General features: G+C 39.5%; 1 protein-coding gene across 1 annotated transcript in view; it reads left to right on the forward strand.

The window, feature by feature from the left end:
* ACADSB (acyl-CoA dehydrogenase short/branched chain) overlaps positions 1-24,781 on the forward strand; it is a 43,931-nt gene that overhangs the window by 13,437 nt on the left and 5,713 nt on the right. The window contains exons 2-9 of the mRNA XM_063103223.1: positions 8,834-8,993; positions 12,441-12,541; positions 15,346-15,552; positions 16,099-16,269; positions 16,962-17,087; positions 18,290-18,382; positions 20,757-20,846; positions 24,516-24,653. Coding sequence (XP_062959293.1) covers positions 8,834-8,993; positions 12,441-12,541; positions 15,346-15,552; positions 16,099-16,269; positions 16,962-17,087; positions 18,290-18,382; positions 20,757-20,846; positions 24,516-24,653 — 1,086 coding nt within the window. The remainder of the gene's footprint in view (positions 1-8,833; positions 8,994-12,440; positions 12,542-15,345; positions 15,553-16,098; positions 16,270-16,961; positions 17,088-18,289; positions 18,383-20,756; positions 20,847-24,515; positions 24,654-24,781) is intronic.

A 24,781-nucleotide genomic window follows, 5' to 3' on the forward strand; every position in this document is an offset into this window, starting at 1 on the left:
GTGGTCATGTGGTAGTCAACTCCCACAGTTTTTGTTTGTCTGAGAAATATACTATTTGCCCTTCATTTCGGAAGGATAGCCTTGCAGGGTAGAGTATTCTTGGCTGGCCATCTTTGTCTTTTAGTATTTTGAAAATATCATCCCATTCCTTTCTAGCTTTTAGGGTTTGTGATGAAAAGTCTGATGTTAGCCTGATTGGGGCTCCCTTCTAGGTGATTCGACACTTCTCTCTTGCAGCTTTTAAGATTCTCTCTTTGTCTCTGAGTTTTGCCAATTTGACTATAACATGTCTTGGAGAAGGCCTTTTTGGATTGAATATGTTTGGAGATCGTTGAGCTTCCTGGATCTGAAGATCTGTGATTTTTCCTATATCTGGGAAGTTTTCTGCCACTATTTTGTTGAATATGTTTTCAATGCAATCTCCGTTTTCCTCCCCTTCTGGAATACCTGTGACTCGGATATTTGAGCGCTTAAGGTTGTCTGATATCTCTCTCAGATTTTCTTCAATGTCTTTGATTCTTTTTTATTTTTTTTTGTCTGCCTGTGTTATTTCAAACAGCCCATCTTCAAGTTCAGAGGTTCTCTCTTCAACTTCGACAGCCTGCTGGTTAAACTCTCTGTTGTGTTTTTTATTTTGCTGAATAACTTTTTCAGTTCAGCAAGTTCTGCTACATTTTTTTCCAGGACATTGATTTCTTTGTACATTTCCTCTTTCAGGTCCTGTATACTTTTCCTCGTTTCATCACTATGTCTAGCTGAGTTTTCTTGTATCTCATTCAGTTTCTTAGAATTATCACTCGAAATTCCTTGTCAGTCATTTCAAGGGCTTCTTGTTCTATAGGATCTAGAGTTTGAGATTTATTAACTTTTGGTGGTGTACTTTCTTGATTTTTTGTATTTCTGGTATCTTTTTTTTGGTGTTTATTCATTGTGGCAGGGGGTTTCACAGTCCACCAGTTTGAGACTATTGACTAACTAAGATTTTGCTGTGGTTGCCAATTTGGTATGGCTCCCTCCGTGACTGCTCAGTTGGCCTCTAGTGCCTTGTGTGTGTGGTTGCCTTGGGACTTGGGCCTCTCCGGGGAGCCACCTCTCTGGTCAGCTTGGACTCTGCTGGGCTGCTGGATCACGGGGCATTACTGCAGGGTGTGTGGTCTGTGCTGAGCTTCCACTTCCCATGCAGGGCTGTTGAATCATGCAGTGGAGACCCCACAGGATGTGTGGTTTCTGTCGAGTCTCCGCCTCCCTAGCTGGACCTCTCCCCGCTCTGTGTGCACTGGGCTTGGCTGGGACATGCCTTCTGCAACCCTCGTCTATCAGCTGGGCCTTCAAGACCCTGCTCAGCACCACCTCGCCCAGGAAGTCTACCAGGTTTCTGCTAGGCGCAGACGACTGGTTGCTCTGGGTGCCTTGGTGGCACTGTGTAGATCTTTCTCGGGATTTATCACCTTCCTCCTGGTATTGCGGTTATTTGTGTACTTGTCTTATCTCCCACACCAGAGCATGAGCTCCTCAGGAGAGGAGCCTACAGCACACGGTTCACCTTTGAATCTCCCCGGCGTGGACCGAGTCCGGTGCCTGCCTGCAGTCAGCTCTCCGGCAGGTTCAAGCGAACTCGGGAACTCTCCGACCACACTATTCCTAACTAGAAATCGGTTAGGTGTTTTTCTGAACTGCTGGCCACAGAGATGGTATCTGCCTCCCAGTAACAGGAAGTTTACTGGGGGCCGGAGCCCAGGGTGCGGTGGAGTGACAGTTGGCCCAGCACGTACTTCCTTGCCCTCTCGACACTGGCTGGGGGTGCCCCACGCCACCAGCGCCGCCAGAGGACCGCGGAGGGAGTTGGAGGGGAGGCCGGCCCACAGGCCCTGGGAAGCCCTGTGCTGGGGCAAGCAAGTGGGAAGGCTCAGTGAGGAGCCGAGCCGGGCAAGGAGGACAGGCTTGGCCGAGCCGGGCTGGAGCCGCCACCACCTGATAAAATGGAGGCAGCCCCGGGGCCGGTGAGTGGCCCGGTGGGGCAGGCGGAAGCCGGGCGGGCATCCGCCCCCCGAGCAGGGCCGGGTTGGGGGTCACTCACGGGGCTGTGCCAGGTCGGTCGGCTCCCTCTCTGCCTCTGCGTCGTCGCCGTCCCCATCCTCGGCCGCCGCTGTCTCGGGCTGCTCACTCGGTCCCGTGGCGCGGCTCGGGCGCTCCCAGGAATCTTCTTTTATGCCGGACTGAAACTTCGAATCCTGAATAGGGCAGCTGCCCGGCCTCCGGGATCCTGGCAGCGTCAACAGCGGCCTGGTGCCGTGTTCCCTGTTTAGAGACTCGCTTTTGCAGCTAAGAAACAGTTCTTTTCCTGCTCCACACTTCAAAGCTGTTGCCTGTAAATGAGGCAGCCTGTCCTGCCAAGGGCAAAGTGGCGGTCAGCCCCCACGACCGGCCACCAGCAGCGGTCCTCCCTTAAGAGATGGCAAGAGGAAGGTCCACAAGTTTCCCGGCTGCCTAAGGCCCAGTGGCTGCCTTTTCCACCTCAGCTACTCCGCGCCAATCACAGCAGCCACCGCCATCTTAGGATCGCTACAGATTTTTTTTTAAAGAAACAAAACAATACTGACACACACCTACGTTCCCACCCTCTCCTCAGATGTAACCACAATCTTTTTTTTTTTTTAAAAAGATGACCGGTAAGGGGATCTTAACCCTTGACTTGGTGTTGTCAGCACCACGCTCTCCAAGTGAGCGAACCGGCCATCCCTATATGGGATCCGAACCCGGGGCCTTGGTGTTATCAGCACCACACTCTCCCGACTGAGCCACGGGCCGGCCCAACCACAATCTTGAAGGTGATGTATATGCTTCCTGTTCGTGTTTTAAAACTTTTACTACACTTGTTTATACCCATAAGAATATATACTCTCATTTAATATGTTTTAAGGTGCACATAAATGCTGTCATTCTGAACAAATCCTTTTGTAGATTCCTTTTTTTTACTGAATATTATGTTTTCAAGATTTATCCACATTGATATGAGTACGTGTAGCTCCCTAGTTTGCTTTAACTGCTGTAAAGTATTCTGTGGAATCAATAGACCACAATTTGTGCATTCCTTTGTTGATAATTGGATTTTGAAAATTTTTACCTTTACAAACATCACTACATCCTTTGCATATATTTACTTGTGCATGTGAACTAAAGTAGAATTTCTGGGCCTTAGTATAAGTATGTTACCTTAGTCCATTTTGTGCTGCTGTAAGAGAATGCTATAGACTGGGTAATTTATAAAGAACAGAAATTTATTTTTCATAGTTCTGGAGGCTGGGAAGTGCAGTATCAAGGCACTGGCAGGCTCAGTTGTCTGGTGAGGACTTTCTTGCTGTGTCCTCCCACGGAGGAAAGTGGGAGGACAAACAAGCAGAATGCTGCCTTCAGCCTCTTTTATAAGGGCTGTAATCCAATTCACTTTAGTCACAGTTTCAACACCTGAATTTTGGAGTCGACACATTCAAACCATAGCATATGTCTTTATCTTTACTATTACTAAATTGTCAAAAGTGATATTGCCCCGGTTATTTATTCACTCAGCCCACAGAGTATAAGAGTTTCTCCTCCTCCTCCTACCCTCTTCCCAACCCTTCAGGGTCAAGTAGTGGGGGAGAAGCTACCCAAGAATGAGAGAGATTGGAGTTGGAAAGAATGGTAGAAAAACGGGGGCAGAGCAAACCATGGAAATCAGCGATAAGAGCGTTTGGAAGGAGGAGGATGCACTTAATTTAACTAAATTGACTCTGCTGAGGGCCAGTGAGTTGAAGACTGAAAAGCACGAAGATGTTTGGTGACCTTACAGGGGGGAGATTGTGCAGAGTGGTGGTGGGGAATCATCCTGGGGTGGGTGAGGAGTGAATGCGGGGAGGGGATGAAGGAGTGGAGACAGCAGGTAAGGCCACTCATTGGCAATGTTTGGCTTTGCAGGGGAGGAGAGAGAAAGAGGGGTAGCTGGAGATGGATGCAAGGTCAAGGATGGTTAACATGGTAAGAATTAGAGCAGGTTTTCATGCTGATGAGAAGCATGAGGAAGAAATGGAAAAAACACAAGAGGACAAAAGTGATGGCCAAAGATCCTGAGAAGGTAGGTGGGATGGGATTCAGAGAAGAGGTCTGGACTTTCTTAAGAGAAGGGACACTATTTATGTTATAAGAGGAAGAGAGAAAGAAAAGGTGGTTGTATAGGCAGGATGATTTATGGGTTTGGCAGTAAAAAGTCAAAGTAGTTCCATTGTTGGCATACGTTTTCTTTTTAACAGCAGGAGAGGTCATAAGCTGGCAGTGAGGGGTGGAGCTTTGAAGAGAGTAAGAGGTTTGAAGTAATTATTTCAGAGAGTGGGAAAGGGACTGCCTACAGAAACTCCAGTGCCAGACTATTGTGAGCACAAAGTTGTGGTTGGTGGCTATGAATTTATAGTTGTATGAGCCTCCCTCTGCGTGGTCTTCTTCTGACTGTGCAAGGTCACAGCGACAATTGAACAATGGTTACATAAGGCACTAGCAGTTAGGGAAGCTAGGTGAAGGTTATACTGGAACTCTGTTACTTTTGCAAGTCTTAAGCTGACATCTCAACATAATGAATTAAAAACAACAATAAGGGGCCGGCCCATGGCTCACTTGGGAGAGCGTGGTGCTGACAACACCAACTCAAGGGTTAAGATCCCCTTACCAGTCATCTTTAAACAACAACAACAAGAAAATAGGGGTTAGAATGTTTAGGATATTGTAAAGTGAATGAAAAGGTTAACCCTAGAACATAAGCTGTTGGATATTGAGGGTAATGAAAGCAGGAGAGACTGTCCAGGAGAAAGAAATTAGATGTGTGAAGGGACTGGAAAGCTGGCGATGTTCTAGAACAAGTTAGTGGCATAGTTTAGCAGGGAGGCTGGAGGGACAGGAAGCTGTGATCTTAGAAAGGACTGTCTGAAGTAGACACTTTGGGAGATGGTGGTACCGAGAGTCAACTTGGAATGGATGGCCAATAAAACTGGGTGACGGTGGAGAAAGCCACTGCAGAATCACAGTTCAAGGCCGCGGTATTACATAAGCTGGCCTCATGGACTCTGTGCTCTCCTAAGATACTGGCAGGTATTGGGTGAGCATGTTTGGGAACTGAGTTGCGTAAATAAAGGAAATTGTCCAGGTGGGCAGAAGGCCAGCGATGAAGGGTGGGACGGGTGCAATTGATAGCTGGCCAAAGCTTTGAGGACAGCAGTTACCTTTCTTATTCTTTTTCCTCCTCCCTTCCTCCCACAGAGGATGGAGGTGTAATGTTCTTGAAACTTCACTGAGAAGTAAAGAGGTAATGGACCCTACCTCTCTCCTGGAAAGGTAGATTGTGAGAGAAGAAAGTTGCCACTTGAGAGAGCTTCAGGGGAAGTAATGTACACTGAGGAAAGTGCAGTTGCCCTTAATTCAGCAAAGGGCGAGGAATGCTGTAAGAAGTTGAGGGAGCTTTGTGTGGTGCCCTGTGGTGATTGGCAGAAGTGCCTCTGGAACCATCTCACAGCAGAAGGGAGCCAGAAGGGCACAGTTGGGTACAAACCAATGACTACAGGCCTGTAAAGTTAAGCACTGCTGTATGCTTTGGAAGCATTTCCATGTGAAAAGTCTAAACAGGTCTTTGCAGGTCAGCACAACTTCTCTGATATGTTTTCCTTTGCCTTTCAGATATTGAGAAAGTGTCTAGATTTGAAGCACTTTAAGAATGTTTGGAACAATACTTCTTTATGCTAGAGCATAATGGAGAAAGGGTTATGACTAATACAATGGCTAAACCTATCAAATTAGCAAAAGACTTTCCAGAACATTCTGCAGTCAGGGGTTCTTAATCCTTTTTATGCCATGAGTGAAAGGTATCTAGAGATGATTTAAAGTGTATGAGAGGATATGCATAGGTTATATGTAAGCACTACACCGTTTTACATCAGGGACTTGAGCACCTGTGGATTTCGGTATCTGCTAGAGGTCCTGAAACCAATCCTCCACAGATACCGAGGGACAACTGTATGTGCTTCTTAATTAAGATCTGGCAGCAGTTCTACTAATTGCTGTAAGGTAATGATGAGCATAAATATTATTTCAAGGTATTTATACCAACTCAATATGATATAAAAATATCCTTAATTTCTTTCGATGACAGAGTCACAGATACTGCTAGTACTACTGTCACTTGTTGCCTACGTTCATAAGTGAAGGAAATGCTGTATTTCAGTTAGAGGTTAGTGGAATAAAGACGTAACTTTCCCCCCATCTGAGTTCACGGACTTTATTGTTCTGTCTACAGGGGTCCACGGCCCCCAGGTTTGATCATCAGCACTTCTAAGTGCAACAGAACTCTGGTCAGATGAGTAGGAAACAGTTCAGACTCAAGCTCTGAAACGTATTTGGCAAGGCATAAATAACCATTATTCCAGTCAAGTAGCAATTGCTGCTCTGTACAAAAAAATGTGATGATGTGGTGCAATGGGTTATAACTGTGGAAAATCATTTTGATGGAGAGGACAGCAAAGCTGCAAAGGCTGAGATCAACACTGAAGGGCAGGGAACACTAGAAAATCAGCATCAGAACTTCAAGCTATACGGCTAAAGGCAAGGAAAGGAAAAGCTTCCTTTCTGAAAGACTGTCATATTAAATGGATTTTTTTTCCTGCCATAAAAAGGAATAAGTAATATCTCTTAATGCTTTGGTTAAAGATGGATTCCAGGGGCCGGCCCGTGGCTCACTCGGGAGAGTGTGGTGCTGATAACACCAAGGCCATGGGTTCGGATCCCTATATACGATAGCTGATTAGCTCACTGGGTGAATGTGGTGCTGACAACACCACGTCAAGGGTTAAGATCCCCTTACCGGTCATCTTTAAAAAAAAAAAAAGACGGATTCCATTCACTTAGCATATAGTCACTGTATTTTATGATGAGCATCTTCAACAATCTCACCCTATGATTGTCTACCATTTCATACTTTTTAAAGTACATTTGCCTGTTATCTGGGAACCTAAAATAATTGCTGTGTGTTGAATGGTCATATACTTTGTCAGTAGCAGTACTGAGACTAAGGGGCTTACAACTGTGTCATTGGGAAAAATAGATATTATTTAAGACGAACTGGCTTCTTAAGTTTCTCAGTCGTGGGCCTTCTTTTAAAGATTTACTGAGATACAAAGATGATATGTTGACTAAGACACAAAGAATTGTGTAGTGGATTTAGTGAAGTAAATAATCTCCCGTAGAAATAAGATATGTGGGCAATGTACTCATATTGCAGTTTTAAAAATAATTGTCAACTTTTATGAGCATTTTGTGAGGACTAGTTGGCTTATTCTTTCATTCATTCAAATGTATATTGGGGAGCCTAACCAAGACTCTCCCAGCAGTCATTGAACAAGATGGTCCCGCATACGTACCTCTCCAACTTCTCCATAATACTGCTGTTCCTTCTCCCTAGTTCTTCCTTCTTTGTGCCAGCTGCTACCTAGCAACATTCCTCCCCTTCTTGAGCCCCTGTGTACTTCCATTTCTTACGTCTCTTTGCCTTTACCCTACTTTTTAATTTGTCCAGTTTCTCTTATCAGGAAGAAGACAATATCTCATGTATGAGTACCCCTTCCTTCTTTATAGTCCAGAGTTTTCCTGTCCCAACTCTCTTTTAATGAGAAAAATATATTTCATGCAACTTTACCCTAAACTATCTGTCTCCTAATTCTGAAAATAAAACAAAAAAATTTTAACTGAAGACACATACAATTTTCATCTGACTGGCCAGTGTTTCTTTTTCCCAGTGAATCCAGAGCAGAATATGTCTGCTCCTAGCACCTAACTACAAAGATTGTCCAATAGATAGCAAAGATTGACAATGGTTCCAAACATGATGACTCATTTCTTTTTTCTCAGTTTTCATTGTATAATCAACACTACTGAGGAAACATATTTCGGAGTATTACTACATGTGTTGAAGGATTGGAGACACTGCAACAGAGAGTCATTCTAATGACGGGAACTGGTAGCTGTCAGTTTAACTACATTATTACTTCTACTATTTCTATTATGACCACCAAGTAGTAGATACAGTCATTAACATTTATTGAGCTCTTACTATATGATAGATATTAAGCTAAACTCTGTATATAGATTGTCTTACCAATCCTCACAAAACTCCAAGACGTTGTTATCTGCATTTTATAGGTAAGGAAACAGAATCTGAGAGGTTTGAACTGAGAGGCTGAAAATTACTTGCCTAAGGTCAAATAGCTATTTTCTTAGCCCTTATGCTGCACTGTCTCTTACTAATGAGAAGCAAGAAAAGCAAAACTAGCCATGGAAATCACAAAAGCACAGCTGCCTGGATCCAGTCAGATAAGGCAGGTAGTTTTGTCCCCCTTAGTTGCCCATGTGCCCTCACAAGACTCTTGACAGTGGTCAGTCTTAGACATCCAGCGTGTTATACAGTATTCTGGTTTTCCTTTCTACACCGTCAGTGAAATGTGAAATAAATTTTGAGAATGAGTTCCACCTAGAAAATTCTGTGTCCTTGACTGGTAAAAGTTAATTACCTGGGAAATTTATTTACAACAGCACATTGCTGGATAGAGGAGATAACATATAATGTTAACAAACTATTTTCTGGTTATGTCCAAAAGACAGTGAATTAAAAATGTACTAGGTTAAGCTCCCTTATTTTAGTAACACAAAGTATAAGAAAGGACTGTAACGTTATTCCCAAAGATACTGATATTTAAATACCTTTCTTACTTTTGTCTCTGTGTGTGTGTGTATGTTCCCTACTCAATGGGGGCTGTTTCCATAGCTAAGAAGAAACTTCCCAACCGGCCTGTTTTCATGCAGAATTCCTCCTCATGTCCTAAAATCTACCCAGTCAGAAGCTGCACTGAATATGACAAATAATAGATCGCCCTTGGCCCCACTGCAAACATTTACAGATGACGAAATGATGATAAAGAGCTCAGGTAAGTTTCTGAACTTCACCTTATTATTCTTTTGGTCGTGAGTTGGGTCTACAATATGAAATTACATATGGCACAATTGGAAGATGTGTTCATCTAAGTTTGTGAATGGAATTTTTTGACAAAAAGTATTACATATCCAAGATTAAAAAAAAAACAGCAGAATAAAAGGCTATATAGTTAAAAGTTAAGTCTCTCCCACCTTCGTTCCCTGTTTCCCCAGTTCTTGCCAAAAGCCGCCTTGTTACCAGTTTCTTTTCTTTCTTTCTTTTTTTTTTTTCTAAAAGATGACCGGTAAGGGAATCTTAACCCTTGGCTTGGTGTTGTCAGCACCACGCTCAGCCAGTGAGCAAACTGGCCATCCCTATATGGGATCTGAACCCGTGGCTTTGGTGTTATCAGCACCGCACTCTCCTGAGTGAGCCACAGGCCGGCCCCTACCACTTTCTTTTATAGCTTGCAAAGTTAGAAGTACATACATATTCCAGTTTTTTTAGATAGTGAGGTTTTAATATTTTACGTGGAATTTTAAATTTACCTTTATAAAATGCCTGTGATTGAAACAGGGACCTGAATCAGGAAACAGAAGTTGTATGCCACTAAACTTTTAAGCAGTTTACATTCATTATTTATATGCATATAAGGGGTATTCAAAAAGTTCGTAGAAAGATTTGTCTTATCTTTTCTTTTCTTAAATTTCATTTTATTTTATTTTTTGGCGGCTAGCTGTTACAGAGATCGAACCCTGGACCTTAGTGTTATCAGCACCACACTCTAACCAACTGAGAAACCAGCCAGCCCTTGTATTATCTTTTGATTCCATTTTTCCATGAACTTTTTGAGGTACCCTCATGGATTTGTGTGTTTGTAAAATTAAGACATACTAAAAATCTGTAGCCCAATATCAAAATTGTTGTTCTTGGAGAATATGGATGGTAAGTGAATTAGTTTTCTATTTCTATGTAAGAAATTACCACAAACTTAACTCACAGTTATGTAGGTCAGGAGTCCAGGCCCAGGGTCTCACAAGACTACCATCAAGGTGTCAGCTGGGCTGTGTTTTCATCTGGAGCTCAGAGACTTTCCAAGCTCACATGATTGTGACAGGATTCTGTTTCTTGCAGTTGTAGGACTGAGGTCCCTCTTTTCTAGCTGGCTATCAATTAGGGGTTGCTCTCAGCTCCTAGAGACCTTTGTGTCCTTGCCGTGTGGCTCCCTCCATCTTCAAAACCCAGGGCTCTTCCTTGCATCAGACCCCTCTCACACTTAAAACCTTTTTCACCAGGAAGAGCCTTATCTCTTTTGAGGACTTGTGTGCTTGGGTCAGGCCCACTAATGATCATCTTTCTGTTTTAAGGTCAGCTGATTTGGGACCTTAAACATATCTGTAAAATTCCTTCTCAGCAGCACTTAGATTCGTGTTTAATTGAGTTACTGAGAGAAGACATGTATACACCAGGGGCTTGGAATATTAGGGCTACCTTAGAATTCTGCCTACCAGAAGTAAATTTATTTTCCTTTGCTCACCTGAGCTATTAGATATGGTCTCTGAGGGAAGTGAGTTTGGGGTGGATAAGGAAGAAACAGGGTGGGTGGTCAAATATTTTACGTAAATCAAAAGAATTTTCTTAGAGTTCCTTGATTCCGTCTTTAGTCACTCGTATATCTATTTATTTAGTTAGTACCTGCCTTGTCTAGTCACAGAGGCCATGAAGATGGGCAAGAAAAAAAGTCATTGCTGTCAAGGGACTCATAGTCTAGTGGCAAAGACAGTCAAGTAAAAGAAATATGGTAGTTTCAAAATAACATGGTAAATGTCACAGAGATATTTGGGGAGCAAAGAAGAGAGCACCTAATATCTGCTAGGGGTGGCAGGAAATGGTATGGGGAAGCAGTCAGCATAGGCTTCCCAGAGAGTGCAGTGCTTAAGCCGTAACAGAAGGATGAAGAGGAACTTGTGAGCTGCAGAAGAGGAGGAAGTACATTCTAGACAGAGGGAATAGCTTGTGCAGAAACAAAGGAGCAAGCCGACATGCCTCAAACTACATTGAAGCACAGTTGCCTTCTCTACCACACGCAGTACTTGATATTATGATGGTAGTAAAGTTAAGGTACTTTCATCAAAATTAATTCCAGATGCATCCAAGACTTAAACATAAAAAATGAAACTGTAGAGGTCTAGAACAGTGGTTTTCAACATTTAGGAATATCTAGACATTTTAGTTGCTACAACTTAGAAATGAGGGGGTGCTACTGGGATAAAGGCCAGGGATGCTGCTGAATAGCCTACAATGCACAGGACATCCCCCCATGACAAACATTTACCTTCTCCAAAATGTCAGTAGTGCCAAGGTAGAGAAACCCCGTTCTGTGTGACAATGGAGCTATTAAAAGGACCAAGTGAGATGGGATGTGCTGCACAGAAAGATCATTAAGATATGGGGGTGTGTGGACGAGGGGCAAGGCACAGCTGAATGTATACCTTAGGATTCCTTTGTGTAAAAGAGACAGACAGTCGGTCCCTGACTTGCAATGTTTCAACTTCACCATGGTGCGAAAGTGATATACATTCACTAGGAACCATGCTTTGAATTTTGAATTTTGGTCTTCTCCCGGGCTAGCGATGTGCTGTGAGATATCCTCACGATGTGGGGCAGCACAGCCAGCTGCAGCTTCCGGTCGGCCACGTGATCACGGGAATAGACAGCCCACACAAGCATTCTGCTTTTCACTTTCAGTACACTACTCAGCAAATTACATGAGGCCGTCAACACCTCATTATAAAATAGGTTTCGTGCTAGATGATTTGCCCAACTGTAGCTTAATGTAGGTGTTCTGAGCACTTTAAAGTAGGCTATGCTAAGCTATGATGCTCGATAGGCTAGGTGTATTAAATGCATTTTCAACTTAGGATATTTTAAAGTTGTGATGGGTTTATTGGGACTTAACCCCATTATAAGTTGAGGAGCGTGTATATGTATATATATATATATATATATATATATATATGTATATATATATATATATATATATATATAATGTATGGGTCTATATAGATAGATATAAAAGAAAGTTTTTCAGAAAGAATACATAATAAACTTAAAATTAGTTACTTTTGGGGAGAGGGACTAGAGGGCCAGGGCAGGGAGCACAGCTTTTATTTTTCATTTTGTGCTTTCTATATTGTTTACATTTTTGCACCATATACATGTATCATTTGGTTTTTAATGCTATCAAGAGTTATAAAGAGGGGTGGGGAATTATACCTTTCTGTGTTTTAAAAAAAACTGTAAAATCTATTTTAAAAGAATAAGAAGTGCACCTATGTATATTTTAACTTATTAGTTAAAAACTAAAATTTGTCAGTAAGCTATTAATGAACTGTTATAATCTTTATTAATATGACTGCTAATTGAACATAGACTTACCAGTAATTTTTTTTTCTTGCAGTTAAAAAATTTGCACAGGAGCAAATTGCTCCTTTGGTTTCAACCATGGATGAAAATTCAAAATTGGAGAAATCAGTAATACAAGGATTATTTCAACAAGGGGTATATTTTATAATTTTTCTAATTTTAAGCTTTTATAAATACATTTCAGTGTTAAAATGTACGCATATTTTTTAATTTGGGTACTGTAATGATAGCATAATGAACTCTTCATTTCCTAGTCCACATCATCTGTGTTCTCTTGTTAGACTGAAATTCTAGTTAATATTTATATAGTTAAAGATTTATTTAAAATGAAATCAGCATTTTAAATTAGCAATGCTGTGCTTTTTAAGGAAAAGGTTAGAAGTGAGAGAGTGATTTCTTTAGACAGTGGTTCTCAACCGGGGGCAATTTTGCTCCCCAGGGGACATTTGGCAATGTCTGGAAACATTTTTGGTTGTCACAACTGGGGCATGCTACTGGCCTCTAGTGGGGTAAATCTAAGGATGTTGCTAAACATCCTATAATGTACGGGACAGTCCACCCCAAAGAATTATCCAGCTGAATGCCACAGTTAAGAAACTTCACTTTAGATAGTAAAATTTCATAGCATAGTATATAGCCTACCCAAATCCCTATGTAGATGGTAAAGTTAGAAGCAGAGGTGATGTCTGAATTCCACATTAACCAGGACAACAGGTTTCTAACTTTTCAAGCCACACAGCCTTTTAATGGAAGCATGACATATACAATAGGTCAAGGTAAAGCTGCTCCAGCTGTGTGTAGGGGGAGAGGTTATCAACACGGGAGCTCCAAGGAGAACATTTTAAAAATCACTGCACTTACTCATCATTTCTCCCTCTCCACAGGTATGAAGAGAGATTTATTTCTTATTTTGAATACTGAGGGTGTCCCAGAATGGGGGTCTGCTATTTAGAGCCATTGGCCCAAATCTTGTCTGTCATCCTGTTTGAAAAAATAATCTTTGCCACTGAACCAGATAGTTTTATTTCTTTCCACCTTAAAGCTACCAGCTTTTTTATACCATGTATAGTGGTGATTTTTCCAGCTTTCTTTTAGCAATGAAACTCTTTGGAAAATAGAATCTTCTGTGGCGCCACAGTGGGTCAAACAGAAGTCCAGTGCATAAAACAGATAGACTCTGCAAGTCCATTCATTTCTCAGCCAGGTTTCACTTTCGTTGTTTGCAGACACTCTAGGCTTCTCTAAAAAGTCTTATTGTTACACTGTTTGAAAGTCCCTCTCCTAAGGTGGTAGTTCTTGCAGCCAGGGCTGTCTGCAGTGATCCAATGCCTGTCCCCTCCCCCATCTCCATAAACTGCCCTTGCTTAGGTGCAGCCTCACCTGCCTCCTACCTTCCATTATCCCAGCTCTTTGGTCACCTGCTAACAAAAATAGCTAACAAAAACACGATTTCCAATTTAGGAGAGATTGGTGAAATTTTTAGAGAAGCAGTGTCTCTACATGTGTTCAAGATGTTATAATTATATAGTGACCAGGCCTTCCTCAGTCTCCAGGCACACCCACATCCTTCAGTTCTTCCTCACAGAACATCATTTCTGGTTCTTTCACCATTTTAATCATCCCCCTTTGTATGATTCTACCTTCATGTAAGCTAAGTTTTCCTTTAGCCTAAAACATAACAGCCACAACCCTGACTGTAGAATGGTGTGATTCAAAGAGTGTCCAGAGAGAATGGGAGCATTATCCTTTTATCTGCTAACAGCTGTGGATCTTGAGTTACATGTACACACATTCTCTTTCTGAAATGAAGACACTTCAAACCGGAGTACTGTGGAAGTGTCATGTATGTAACTACTGAATGGTCAGGCTTGCTCAGGCTTGTTAGAAAGTCATGGCCACCATTTGGTCCTGTTTACCAGGCACCTGTGTCTTGCCTAGTGTGGCTAGCAAACACTACCTAATGTTGTCTGCTAACCATCCTCAACTTGCTGAAGTGGCCCAAAAGGAATAGTCATTTGATTATTATCTCAGCTGAAAAAGTCACGGTGGAGGAGCCTGACTGGAAGAGATTATACTAAATGAAGGTGTAGACATTCCCACTGAGGGGTAGGTTACTCTCTTCTGCTTCCTTATTACATTGAAATCAGTGTAAAAGGGCCCTGTTGAAAAATCAAAACACAGTTAAGCAGGCAACAACAGTTCAACATGAAAAAAATCATGTTTTTCATGTTGAAAAACAAAAACACAATTACACATTTCAACAACACTTCTTCAACAACGAGAAGGATCTTCAGCGTAGATTTATATAAGACATTTTCTCATTCCATTCAATTACTCTTCAAAGCATTTCTCCTCTCTTATTTTCATTTTTTGTATCCCAGAAAGAAACAAACGATAGCATGTAATCTCATTCTTTTTAAATATACAGTCATCCCTCAGTATCCCTGCGGGACTGATCCCAGGACACAAATCCATGGTGCTCAAGTTCCTGATATAAGATGGAGTGGTATCTGCATATAACCCTATACACATCCTCCCGAATATTTTAAATCATCCTAGATTACTTAACACACCTAATACAATGTAAATTTTATGTAAATAGTTGTAACACTGTATTTTTTAGGGAATAATGACAAGGGAAAAAGTTTGTGCACGTTCAGTACAGACACAATTTTTTTTCCACATATTTTTGATCCCGGTTGGTTGAAGCCACGGGTGCGGAACTGTAGATATGGAGGGCTAACTGCATATATTTCTGCTATAGATTTTTTTTGTTACTTATAGTGTAATAGCCATTCAAAATCAAAATTAACTATACATACAGAATTTTTAAATTAAGAACATACATGGTTATAATTTATTTTTGAACTTGTTCTTGCAAGAAATTTCCCCCTCTAAAAATAGCTCTCTTAATCTATGTTTTCCTGATTTTCCTTCAGTTGATGGGCATTGAAGTTGACACAAAATATGGAGGAACAGGAGCTTCATTCTTCTCCTCTATCCTAGTGATAGAGGAATTAGCCAAAGTTGATGCATCTGTGGCTCTCTTTTGTGACATCCAGAACACGATAATTAACTCGCTGATTAGAGAACTTGGAACAGAAGAACAAAAGGCCACCTATTTGCCCAACCTGGTTACAGAAAAAGTGAGTTGAGACAAGCTGCTGAAACGGATCTTATCTTTTCAAAATTTACAGTATTTTGGGGAGAATCAAGTAGCTGCAGTATTGACTTTCCTGTCCAAGACCACAGTGCAGCACTACTAATTAATCAAGCAGTGCTCACTAAATTAATGGTCCTAGAAAAATGCACTGTGCCTCTCACTTGCCACTCAGAAATTTAGAGAATAATTATTAATTGATAAAATTATTTCTCTTTTGTCCCAATTATATTTTCCAATACTTTTGTTAATGGTTCCATTTCTATTGAGATGTCTTTCTACTGTGATTCTTAGAATCACTTTAAATAAACTTAAGTATGTGTTCTTAAGTCTTTAAATTTGTCTTGGACAAATAGTAGGGTATATTTTGGGAAATAATAATGTCAAGATACTATAACGATTTTGATAAGTACAGCCTTTTAAAAAAAGTAGCCAAACGTTCAATTTATAAATGTTCATTCTGCCATATATATTTATTATACACAGGGTAAATATAGTTATTAATTTGGCATTTTATTTATCACCTATGTAGGTAGGAAGTTTCTGCCTTTCAGAGGCTGGAGCAGGTAGTGACTCATTTGCTTTGAAGACTAGAGCTGATAAAAAGGGAAATTATTATGTCATCAACGGGTCAAAGATGTGGATTAGCAGTGCCCAGCAAGCCGGGCTCTTCCTTGTGATGGCGAACATAGACCCCAACCGTGTAAGTTGGAAAACTTTTGTTCTCATCGTTTTTCTTTTCCTCCTTCCATTTCCTTTTTAGGACTTAGTCTTAAATTCTTCCTTCTCAGTACTGAAAATGTTAGACTTGAACTGGCATCTTTTCAATTCCTTATTTATTAAATCTCCTAAAATAAATATTGTTGACACAATTATTAATTACATAGAGGACCATTTATTATCTTCTAATATGTTATATATGAAGGTAATGTTTAGTTTTGTAGAATTTCAAATTTTCTACTTAATATCAAAGAATTTAAGTACCTATTAAATACTTTTAAGAATATTTTATTCTGTGGGAAAAGAGAGCAAAATGGTAAATACATTTTATCTTTTGTTTTTTCACTAATGTAACATTTAATTGAATTAAATTGTTAAAACTTTAAAATATTCAGTAAAATTAAATTTAAAACATGAAATTCTCATGATCATGTAATGCCTTAGTGTAACAATAATATCCATGGTTTCTGAAAAAGTAAAAGAAATGGTGAAGTTTTTGATTTTGGATCTAATGTCCTCTGATCAGTCTTGTTTCATAATGCACATGTTGCAGTTCTGAGTTCATGAGTATTTATTATTAAAGTCCGTTTTTACTTTTCTTTTTTACTTTGAACTCTTTAGAAACAAGGGATTTTATAAATCCAAGTGGTAATAGCATTTAAAAAATTTTTTCAGGGACATAAAGGAATTACCTGTTTCCTAGTAGATCGTGACACTGAAGGCCTTCATGTAGGGCAGTCAGAAAACAAATTGGGGATCAGAGCTTCTTCCACCTGCTCATTAACATTTGAAAATGTCAAGGTGGGTATCTTAGAATAATAAGTAAAAGACCGACGTGAAATAAGCTTTGCCTGGAACCAAAGGGAAGGTGCAAGAGAGGTGTGAAAATACTAAGTAGCTGTAAGCATGCACAGGAGAGTATTTTGTGAAAGTCCTGAACAATGTTCTTAGGTTAAGTCATGAGTAAATGTACTTTTCACAAGAGTTTAGGCTAAGAGTGGAGACCTTTCTGCCCAGCAGCTGTTCTCGGGAGCAAATGCCGAGCATTAATCCAATTTATATTTACAACTTACATACTTCTTGATACTGTGCGCCAAACAGGGCTTCAGAGAAGGAAACGTGGTATCAGTACACCAAAGGCCACAAGGTGGGGATGTTGCTCAGCGAGAGTGGAGAGCAACCAGGCAGCAACCCGTTTAGAGGTTTCTGCTAAAAACAAGGAAAAGAAGATTGCCAGATGCTTATGCTTGTGCTTTAGAACTTTACCTAGATAGGACAGGTGGTGATGGGTTTTCTACAACTCACATTAGAGCTTGATCAGTCTCCACGTGGGGGGCAGAGAATGTCTTTACAGATGTGTTTTGAATCTCACCACTGGTCTCAATCCTTCCCACTTTCCCTTTTCTTTCTCCATTCTCCATTCTCCACACTCTGTCTGCCAGCTGCTAATATTATAATGCTCAGGGTATTTTCTATTGTTCCTAGTCTTAATTTTTTTAAACTATGAAGAAACATTTTAGTCTGTTCTGTCTCCTTCTTCTTCCTCCTCTCTCTTGTGCACACACACACCCCTCAGTTTGTCTTTATGAGACTGAATAGTCTCAACACAGGAAAGGTTTACTACTCTTGCTTCCGCAAGTACTTGCATATTTTTTGTACTCCCTAATATGTTCTCACACTATAGCATACAGATAAGAATTGGGGAAAAAAAACTATTATACATTTATGCTATTGACGGATTGTATGAGATTCCCTTTTCCTAGATTCATTCATTCATTCAACAGATTGTCTGAGGCTCTGGAGGATGCAGTAGTGAACAGCATGGACTTGAGTCCTTTTCCTCAGAGAGCTGTAGGGGAAACAGTGTGGAGGGAGAAGTCGGCAGGCAATCTCATTGGAGTTTACTAAGTACTGTGATAGAGTATACATGCATTTAAAAATATATAATCAAAATAAGTTATGTCAAATTAAATTGAGAAATAAGGGCGTATTGGTATTTTCAGGTTCCAGAAGCCAATATCTTGGGACACCTTGGACATGGTTATAAGTATGCCATCGGGAGTCTTAATAAAGGAAGAGTAGGAATTGCTGCACAGGTGAGTCAAGGTTTAGCTCTTCCAAGGTGTGAGTTAATTATAATGTAAAAAGACAAAAGTGTAGCAAGACCAGTGAGTATTTGCAAGCTTGTGAGCACAAGATGGCACCCTTCCCTTAACATGAGGTGGAAGAATAGCTGCTGATTATTTCAAATTCTACCTTAGCCAATTTATAAGTAACTGGGAGCCAAACAACGGCTTAGTAGTAACAGAGTCTCTTCTTTGAGACCATTAAAGTATTATCCAATACCTGAACTGATAACTTCTAAAATGTATTGTAAATTAAATATGGCATTTTTGAAAAAAATCAACTTTTCAAAGCATGGAAGTCATTCTAAAAGAATTTTTTTAAATTAAGAATAAATAGTATTTATTCTACTGTGTACTAAGGATATTTAATTTATAGGTAATGAAAGATTAGTTGCTTAGTGTTTTGCAGGTGAAAATTTGGCAGTTTTTTCCCTGACACATGAAATAAAATAGCCACCACAATTAAATAGACATGTGAGATGGGCAGTTTTTTTTGTTTTGCCAAGTTTGTTCTTTGTAATACATTTTTATATTAAGTGATATCAGTTATTTTCTAGATAAACAAAATGAATAAAGTGTTTGGTTTTATGTCATTTTTGTAGAGTATTTTTAATCAGTGAGTATGCAAAATTCAAGAACTTACAGCTTTTGGATTTTTAAGATGTTACATATATATTAGCTATTGGAATAGTTAAACATTGGATTACTGTATTACATGAGACATTTTTCCTGCTGCTATTACTTTGCTGATTATTCATAGATCAAAATTTAACCTGGTTTTTTACAAAAGTAGATAGTATATTATTAAAGAGTATTGGTTTATCTGTTCTTAAAGTTTTTATATGATGTAACTTCATCAGATATGGCATTAAAAACTACAGTGCTGGACCTCATTGTTCCAAGACATATAAATAATACAGATGTTCTGGCAGTAAAGTACACAGCCTGGGCTTTAGTCTAATTACTTCAAGTTGTCTAATAACCTAATTAAAAGTTAAGGTCAGGTAGTTACTATGTCTCGGTGAATGCCTTTTAGAGGAAGAGGCACATATAACAAGTGAACTGAAGGCACCCGCCCTCAAAACCCTGAAATCAGAGAGAATTTAGTTTTTCAGTATTTGTAATGAAACGTTTTACTGAGATGGAAAAGCCTATTTTGATTGACAACTGGTAATTTCGGTCTTGATGTCAATATAGGATATTATTTATATACTTTAAACAAGGTTATAGTTGTGTTATTTTATCTCATCACCGAAAGCGCAGTTAGTTTGCCGCCTCACTTTAATCTGCGGTTTCTGGGGTTTGGGGTGCTTTTAATTTTTAATATAATATTCAGTTTTCCAGAGAGTTCAAAATAAAAGGCTAAAAGAAAATGTGAATGAACACTAATGAAATATTGATAAATTTGAGGGCATTTCCCCACAAAGCTTTGACTATTGATTTTTTTTTTCTTTCCTAAAGCCTACATGGTTTGACATAATTAGATAGTGATTTCATGTTGAAATCTAGAAACCATTTCTAAGCTTGAATTGTTCAATAGATACAGAAGTTTGTTAGCAATGAGACAGTTAAGCCAAAATTGTCACCACATTCCTGATTTGTTCTTTGAGCATATAAATTAATGTTTTTACCAGATGCTCTCAATCAGTTGTTTGCAACCCTAGCTGTGCATTAAATCACCTAAGGATTTTTAAAAATGCTGATGTTTAGGCCACGCTCCCCCACCCACACTCCCAAGATTGGATTCAGTTGTTAGGTCCAAGTATCAGTACATTTTTTATCAAGTTCCCCAAATGATTCTGATGTGCAGCCGGGACTGAGCAATACTGCTGTCTTATGTTCTAACGCTCTTTCCACGGAAGCTCTTATTAACCCTAATTATATACAAAATAGACAGGAAGGTAGAATGTTAAGAAGTGACCTTCTACATTTGACTTCTAGAAGGACTGGAGGGAGCTCCTCTATAGTCTTTGAGGACAGTTCCGAGTAAAACTTCTGTGGCTCACTTTATGCCTGGAGAATCGAAGCTTAAAGGAGAAGATTCCTAAAAAGTAGCCTGGTAGTGGAACACAACCATGCCAGGAGATTTACCTCTGTCCTAGAATTAAATGTACTCATATCCATACAAAATCACTGAAAGTTTTTCCCTAATTATTTGAAGTTCACTTCTACAAATGCAGTGGGTGACACATACCACACCTCACCAACTTAATCTCTCCAGTTCTTCTCCTACCCCAACTATTAAATTTACGTGTGAAAGGAATTTGCAACTTGGATAATTAAAAGCATAGACTTGTATGTAACAAAATAAGAAATTCTGGTGTTTTTGGTTTTTTTTTAACAGATGCTGGGACTGGCCCAAGGATGTTTTGACTACACTATGTCATATATTAAAGAAAGAATGCAGTTTGGCAAAAGAGTATTTGATTTTCAGGTATATAATTATTAGGCCCTTTCTACTGTACCGGACTCTCTGGCTTCCTGTTAATGAAGAGCTGTGTTGAAAAGCTGTGGAGGGAATCCCATCAAGGGGATTTTAGTGGGAGAGGGATGGAGAGGAAGGTCTAGGTCTCAGGGACTACACTGTGAATGCCTTGATCTTTTCCGAGGACAGAACAGTAGTCCTTGAGGCCCACTTGTGGCGTGATTAGTGATACCTTGGTAAGCACTGAAGAGTTATCTCCTCACTGCTTCGTTAAGTTCCAGGGCATGCAGTCTGGAGCCAGACTTCTTGGGTTCAAATCCTGGTTCTTCCACTTACTAGCTTTAGGCCTTGGGCAAGTTACCTCACCTCTCTAACCCTCAACTGCCTCATCTGTGAAATAAAGATAACACTACCTATTCTGTTTTAAATTAATTATAAAGTGTTTAGCACATTGCATGGGTATAACAAATGTTCAGTGAATGGTAGCACTTGTTATGAGTCCCCTGTTCAGACTAGAACCATGTGGTAATCCTGAGAGGACTACGCTTTGATCCACATCTTTCTAGAGTAGAAGATACAGTTTGCTGCAGTAAAAGGAAACGAGATGCTCTCAAACAAGAATATTAGGAAATACTGCCTGGTCCAGTAATGAGGTTTCTCAGAGCTCCCAAGGCAGTCCGAGAATTCACTGGTAGCCATGATATTCTTCCTGTCCGTGTTGAGGTCTTGCCAGAGTGGAGCAGCCTACAGTGGCAATTTACTCAGCCTGTTAGGCAACCTGAAGCATGTCACCTTTAATCCAGAATAACCTTTACATGGTTGCATAACCCCCTTTAAACAGCCTTAGACTCTAAGCATAATTTCTTGTTATACTACCAGCTCCGTTGTGCTGCATTGTCTTCAGGTTTGTAATAATCACTAGGAATCATATGAGCACCTCAAATTGCATTTGTGTAGAGATACTAGACTATGGACATGCGCAATCAGTTCAAGACCCAGAAGGCCTGAGAGTGGCCAGTCTAGCCAGTGCCTACCATAGCACGTGCTGTCATCCCCATCTTAAACATGAGAAACTGAGGCACATGGAGGTTGAGTTCCCAAGGCCATACAGCTGGTATGGTGCCAAAATGACAGGTTTTTGTCTTGGCTCCTGGTGTGATTTTTATTTCATTATGCTAGAGTCCTTTCTCAGAGCCAGCTACGACATAGATTGCAATGAAAAGGACATAATGTAAAGACAGTTTGAGGCTGGCTGGTTAGCTCAGTTGGTTAGAGCATGGTGCTGGTAAAAAAAAAAAAAAAAAAGTTTTGAGGGAGGCTTTTGATCTCCCTTGTACACAGGAAACAGTGTTTCCATATATGTATATTGAAAGGTCAGGTGTACTAATAGATATAATCATAACATTTTTAGAGATGCTTAGTATAGGTAATTAAAAGAAAACGTAGAAATTTGATCTTAAAAAGCAATATTGTCAACTATGCGAAGCTTTGATTAAAGTTAGTTCGGTGTTTTCTACCTACCCTATCTTATTAGTGTGATTTGTTTTTTGCTTTGCATGCGTTCATTCATATCTTTCTCACCTCTAGACTATAAGGTCCTTGAGAATAAGGACCAGGCCTATTAATCCTCAGTCACTTTTCTGCCTCTCATGGTGCCTAATTTAGTAATTAGAATAGACAACATGGATGGCAACTGTAAGTTAAGTTGAACTGAATGTACAGATGCTCGTTGACTTAGGATGGGGTTGTGTCTTGATAAACCCATAGTAAGTTGAAAATGCATTGAAAATACACCTGACCTGCCAGACACCATAGCTGAACCTAGCCTACCTTAAATGTATGCTACCTTAATGTAAGCACAGAATGCTTACATTAGTCTACAGTTGGGCAAATCATCCAATACAAAGTCTATTTTGTAATAAAATGTTGAATATCTCATGTAATTTGAGTACTATACCAAACCATCATAAGTCAAACCATCATAAGTTGCTGACTGTCTGTACTTTGCAAAAATAATCAGAATCTCTAAACTTTACATAAAAAGCCCTAAAAAATTTCTAGAACAGTGATACTGGCATAGAAATAGACAAACTAATTGATGGAACAAAAGAGAAAGGCCATAAATAGACCCATGTATGGATGCAAATTTGAAATATGGTAGAGATGGCATTGCAGATCACTGAGTGGGAATATATTCTTTCCATGTGGAAAAAAATGAAACTGTATCCCTATCTCACACCATATACAGAAAATAGATTTCAGATGTAAAGACATCATGTAAAAAGCCAAACATGAAAAATTTTAGGAGAAAACTTAGGAAAATATCTTTATGACCTCAAGGTAGGAAAGGATTTTATAAATGAGATGCAAAAAGGACTAACCATAAATATAAGATTGGTGATAAGATTGGTAAATTTCTTTTCCTCAAAAGATGCCATAAAGTGAAAAGACAAATTGTAAGGGAGAAGATATTTGCTCCACACATAAGTTTGTGAGAGTTCAATTTATTATTGTGCTTCATAACCTATATGTATGTAACAATCTTTTTTTTTTTTTTGGTACTTTCCAATTTTAATATATATCAAATATTACAGAAGGAGAAGGAAAAGAATCTGTAGGGTATTTGTGAGCAGTGCTGTTTTTCTCCAGCTTATCCCTCCTTTCTGTTTAGGAAAGGTCATTCCTGGAATTATTGAGTAATTGCCTTAATCAAGGTTCTCTGTCTTAATGTTCATCACATTATTATTATAATTATTTAATTATCTGTTCTCCTTGTTGAACTATGTAAATCGTGAGAACAAGGAACTAACTGTAATGTTCAATGTGATGCCTCCATTGCTCAGCACAGCGCCTGGCATGCTGTAGGTGCTCAATAAATATCTGGGTGATTGGATAGGTCAGGCATGAGAAACATTTCGGTTTATAATAAACATCTGTGCCTATCTTTCCAGGAAATTATTTGTAACTATGAGTGTTAATATTCATGTTCTCACTCACTAAGTCACCCGTTTCTTTTATTGACAAACATTTAGTGTGCACCTAATCACCCTCTAAAATTTCAGAGTGGTAGTAATTTCTTTAGGGTGGTTTTTTTAAGCAGTTATTCTCATTTTCTACAACCTTAAAGGAACTGGTGCCCTGTTCATGGGTATTTTAGTGGAGTCCCATTAGTAAAGTTACTAGAAGGAAATTGGTGCTTCATTATTTTGCAGCTAACATCTTTTAATGCCTTGAGGCCATATGCAGAATCAGAGCTTTCTTAATTTAAGCAAATAATGTATTAACAGTTTTGCTGTACTAGGATTTACTTTAAGCTCAATTTTGATCAGAGTTGAAAATAATTATTAACAGTCAAGTTTTTAAACCTAACCGTATGATAATTTATTTAAATCTTGACAATTGTAAAGAATTACATGCCCTTTGAAATTTTTCTAAGAGGATTTAGCAATACTAGTAGTGTCATATTTCATTTTATATTGCACATTTTAAAGTATTTTTAAAAATTGAATGTGAATTTCTTTGGGATATATTTTGAGACTGTCAGTATTGTCTATCCATGCAGGACTTTGAGGATGAGCTGTGTTTTTAGGCAAGATCAGGTGCATTAGGGTGGTAGGGCTATAAACGAGCTGTGTTTTTAGAAATCATGCCTCTCTAACTTGGGCCTGAATGTTACAGGGTCTCCAACACCAAGTGGCTCATGTGGCCACCCAGCTGGAAGCTACAAGATTACTAACATACAATGCTGCTAGGCTTGTAGAAGCTGGAAGGCCATTCATAAAAGAAGCATCTATGGCCAAATACTATGCATCAGAGGTAAAAAAAAAAAAAAAAAAAAAAAAAAAAAGAAAAGTAACTCAACCTTTTTTTTGCAGATATGTGCTTATTTACCTTTTCACTTAGGAATGTTGATTGAACTTTGGTAGTTTTTCAAGTAAGAGAAC

This window comes from Cynocephalus volans, chromosome 7 (genome assembly GCF_027409185.1).
Source record: "Cynocephalus volans isolate mCynVol1 chromosome 7, mCynVol1.pri, whole genome shotgun sequence".
Classification (NCBI taxonomy): domain Eukaryota; kingdom Metazoa; phylum Chordata; class Mammalia; order Dermoptera; family Cynocephalidae; genus Cynocephalus; species Cynocephalus volans.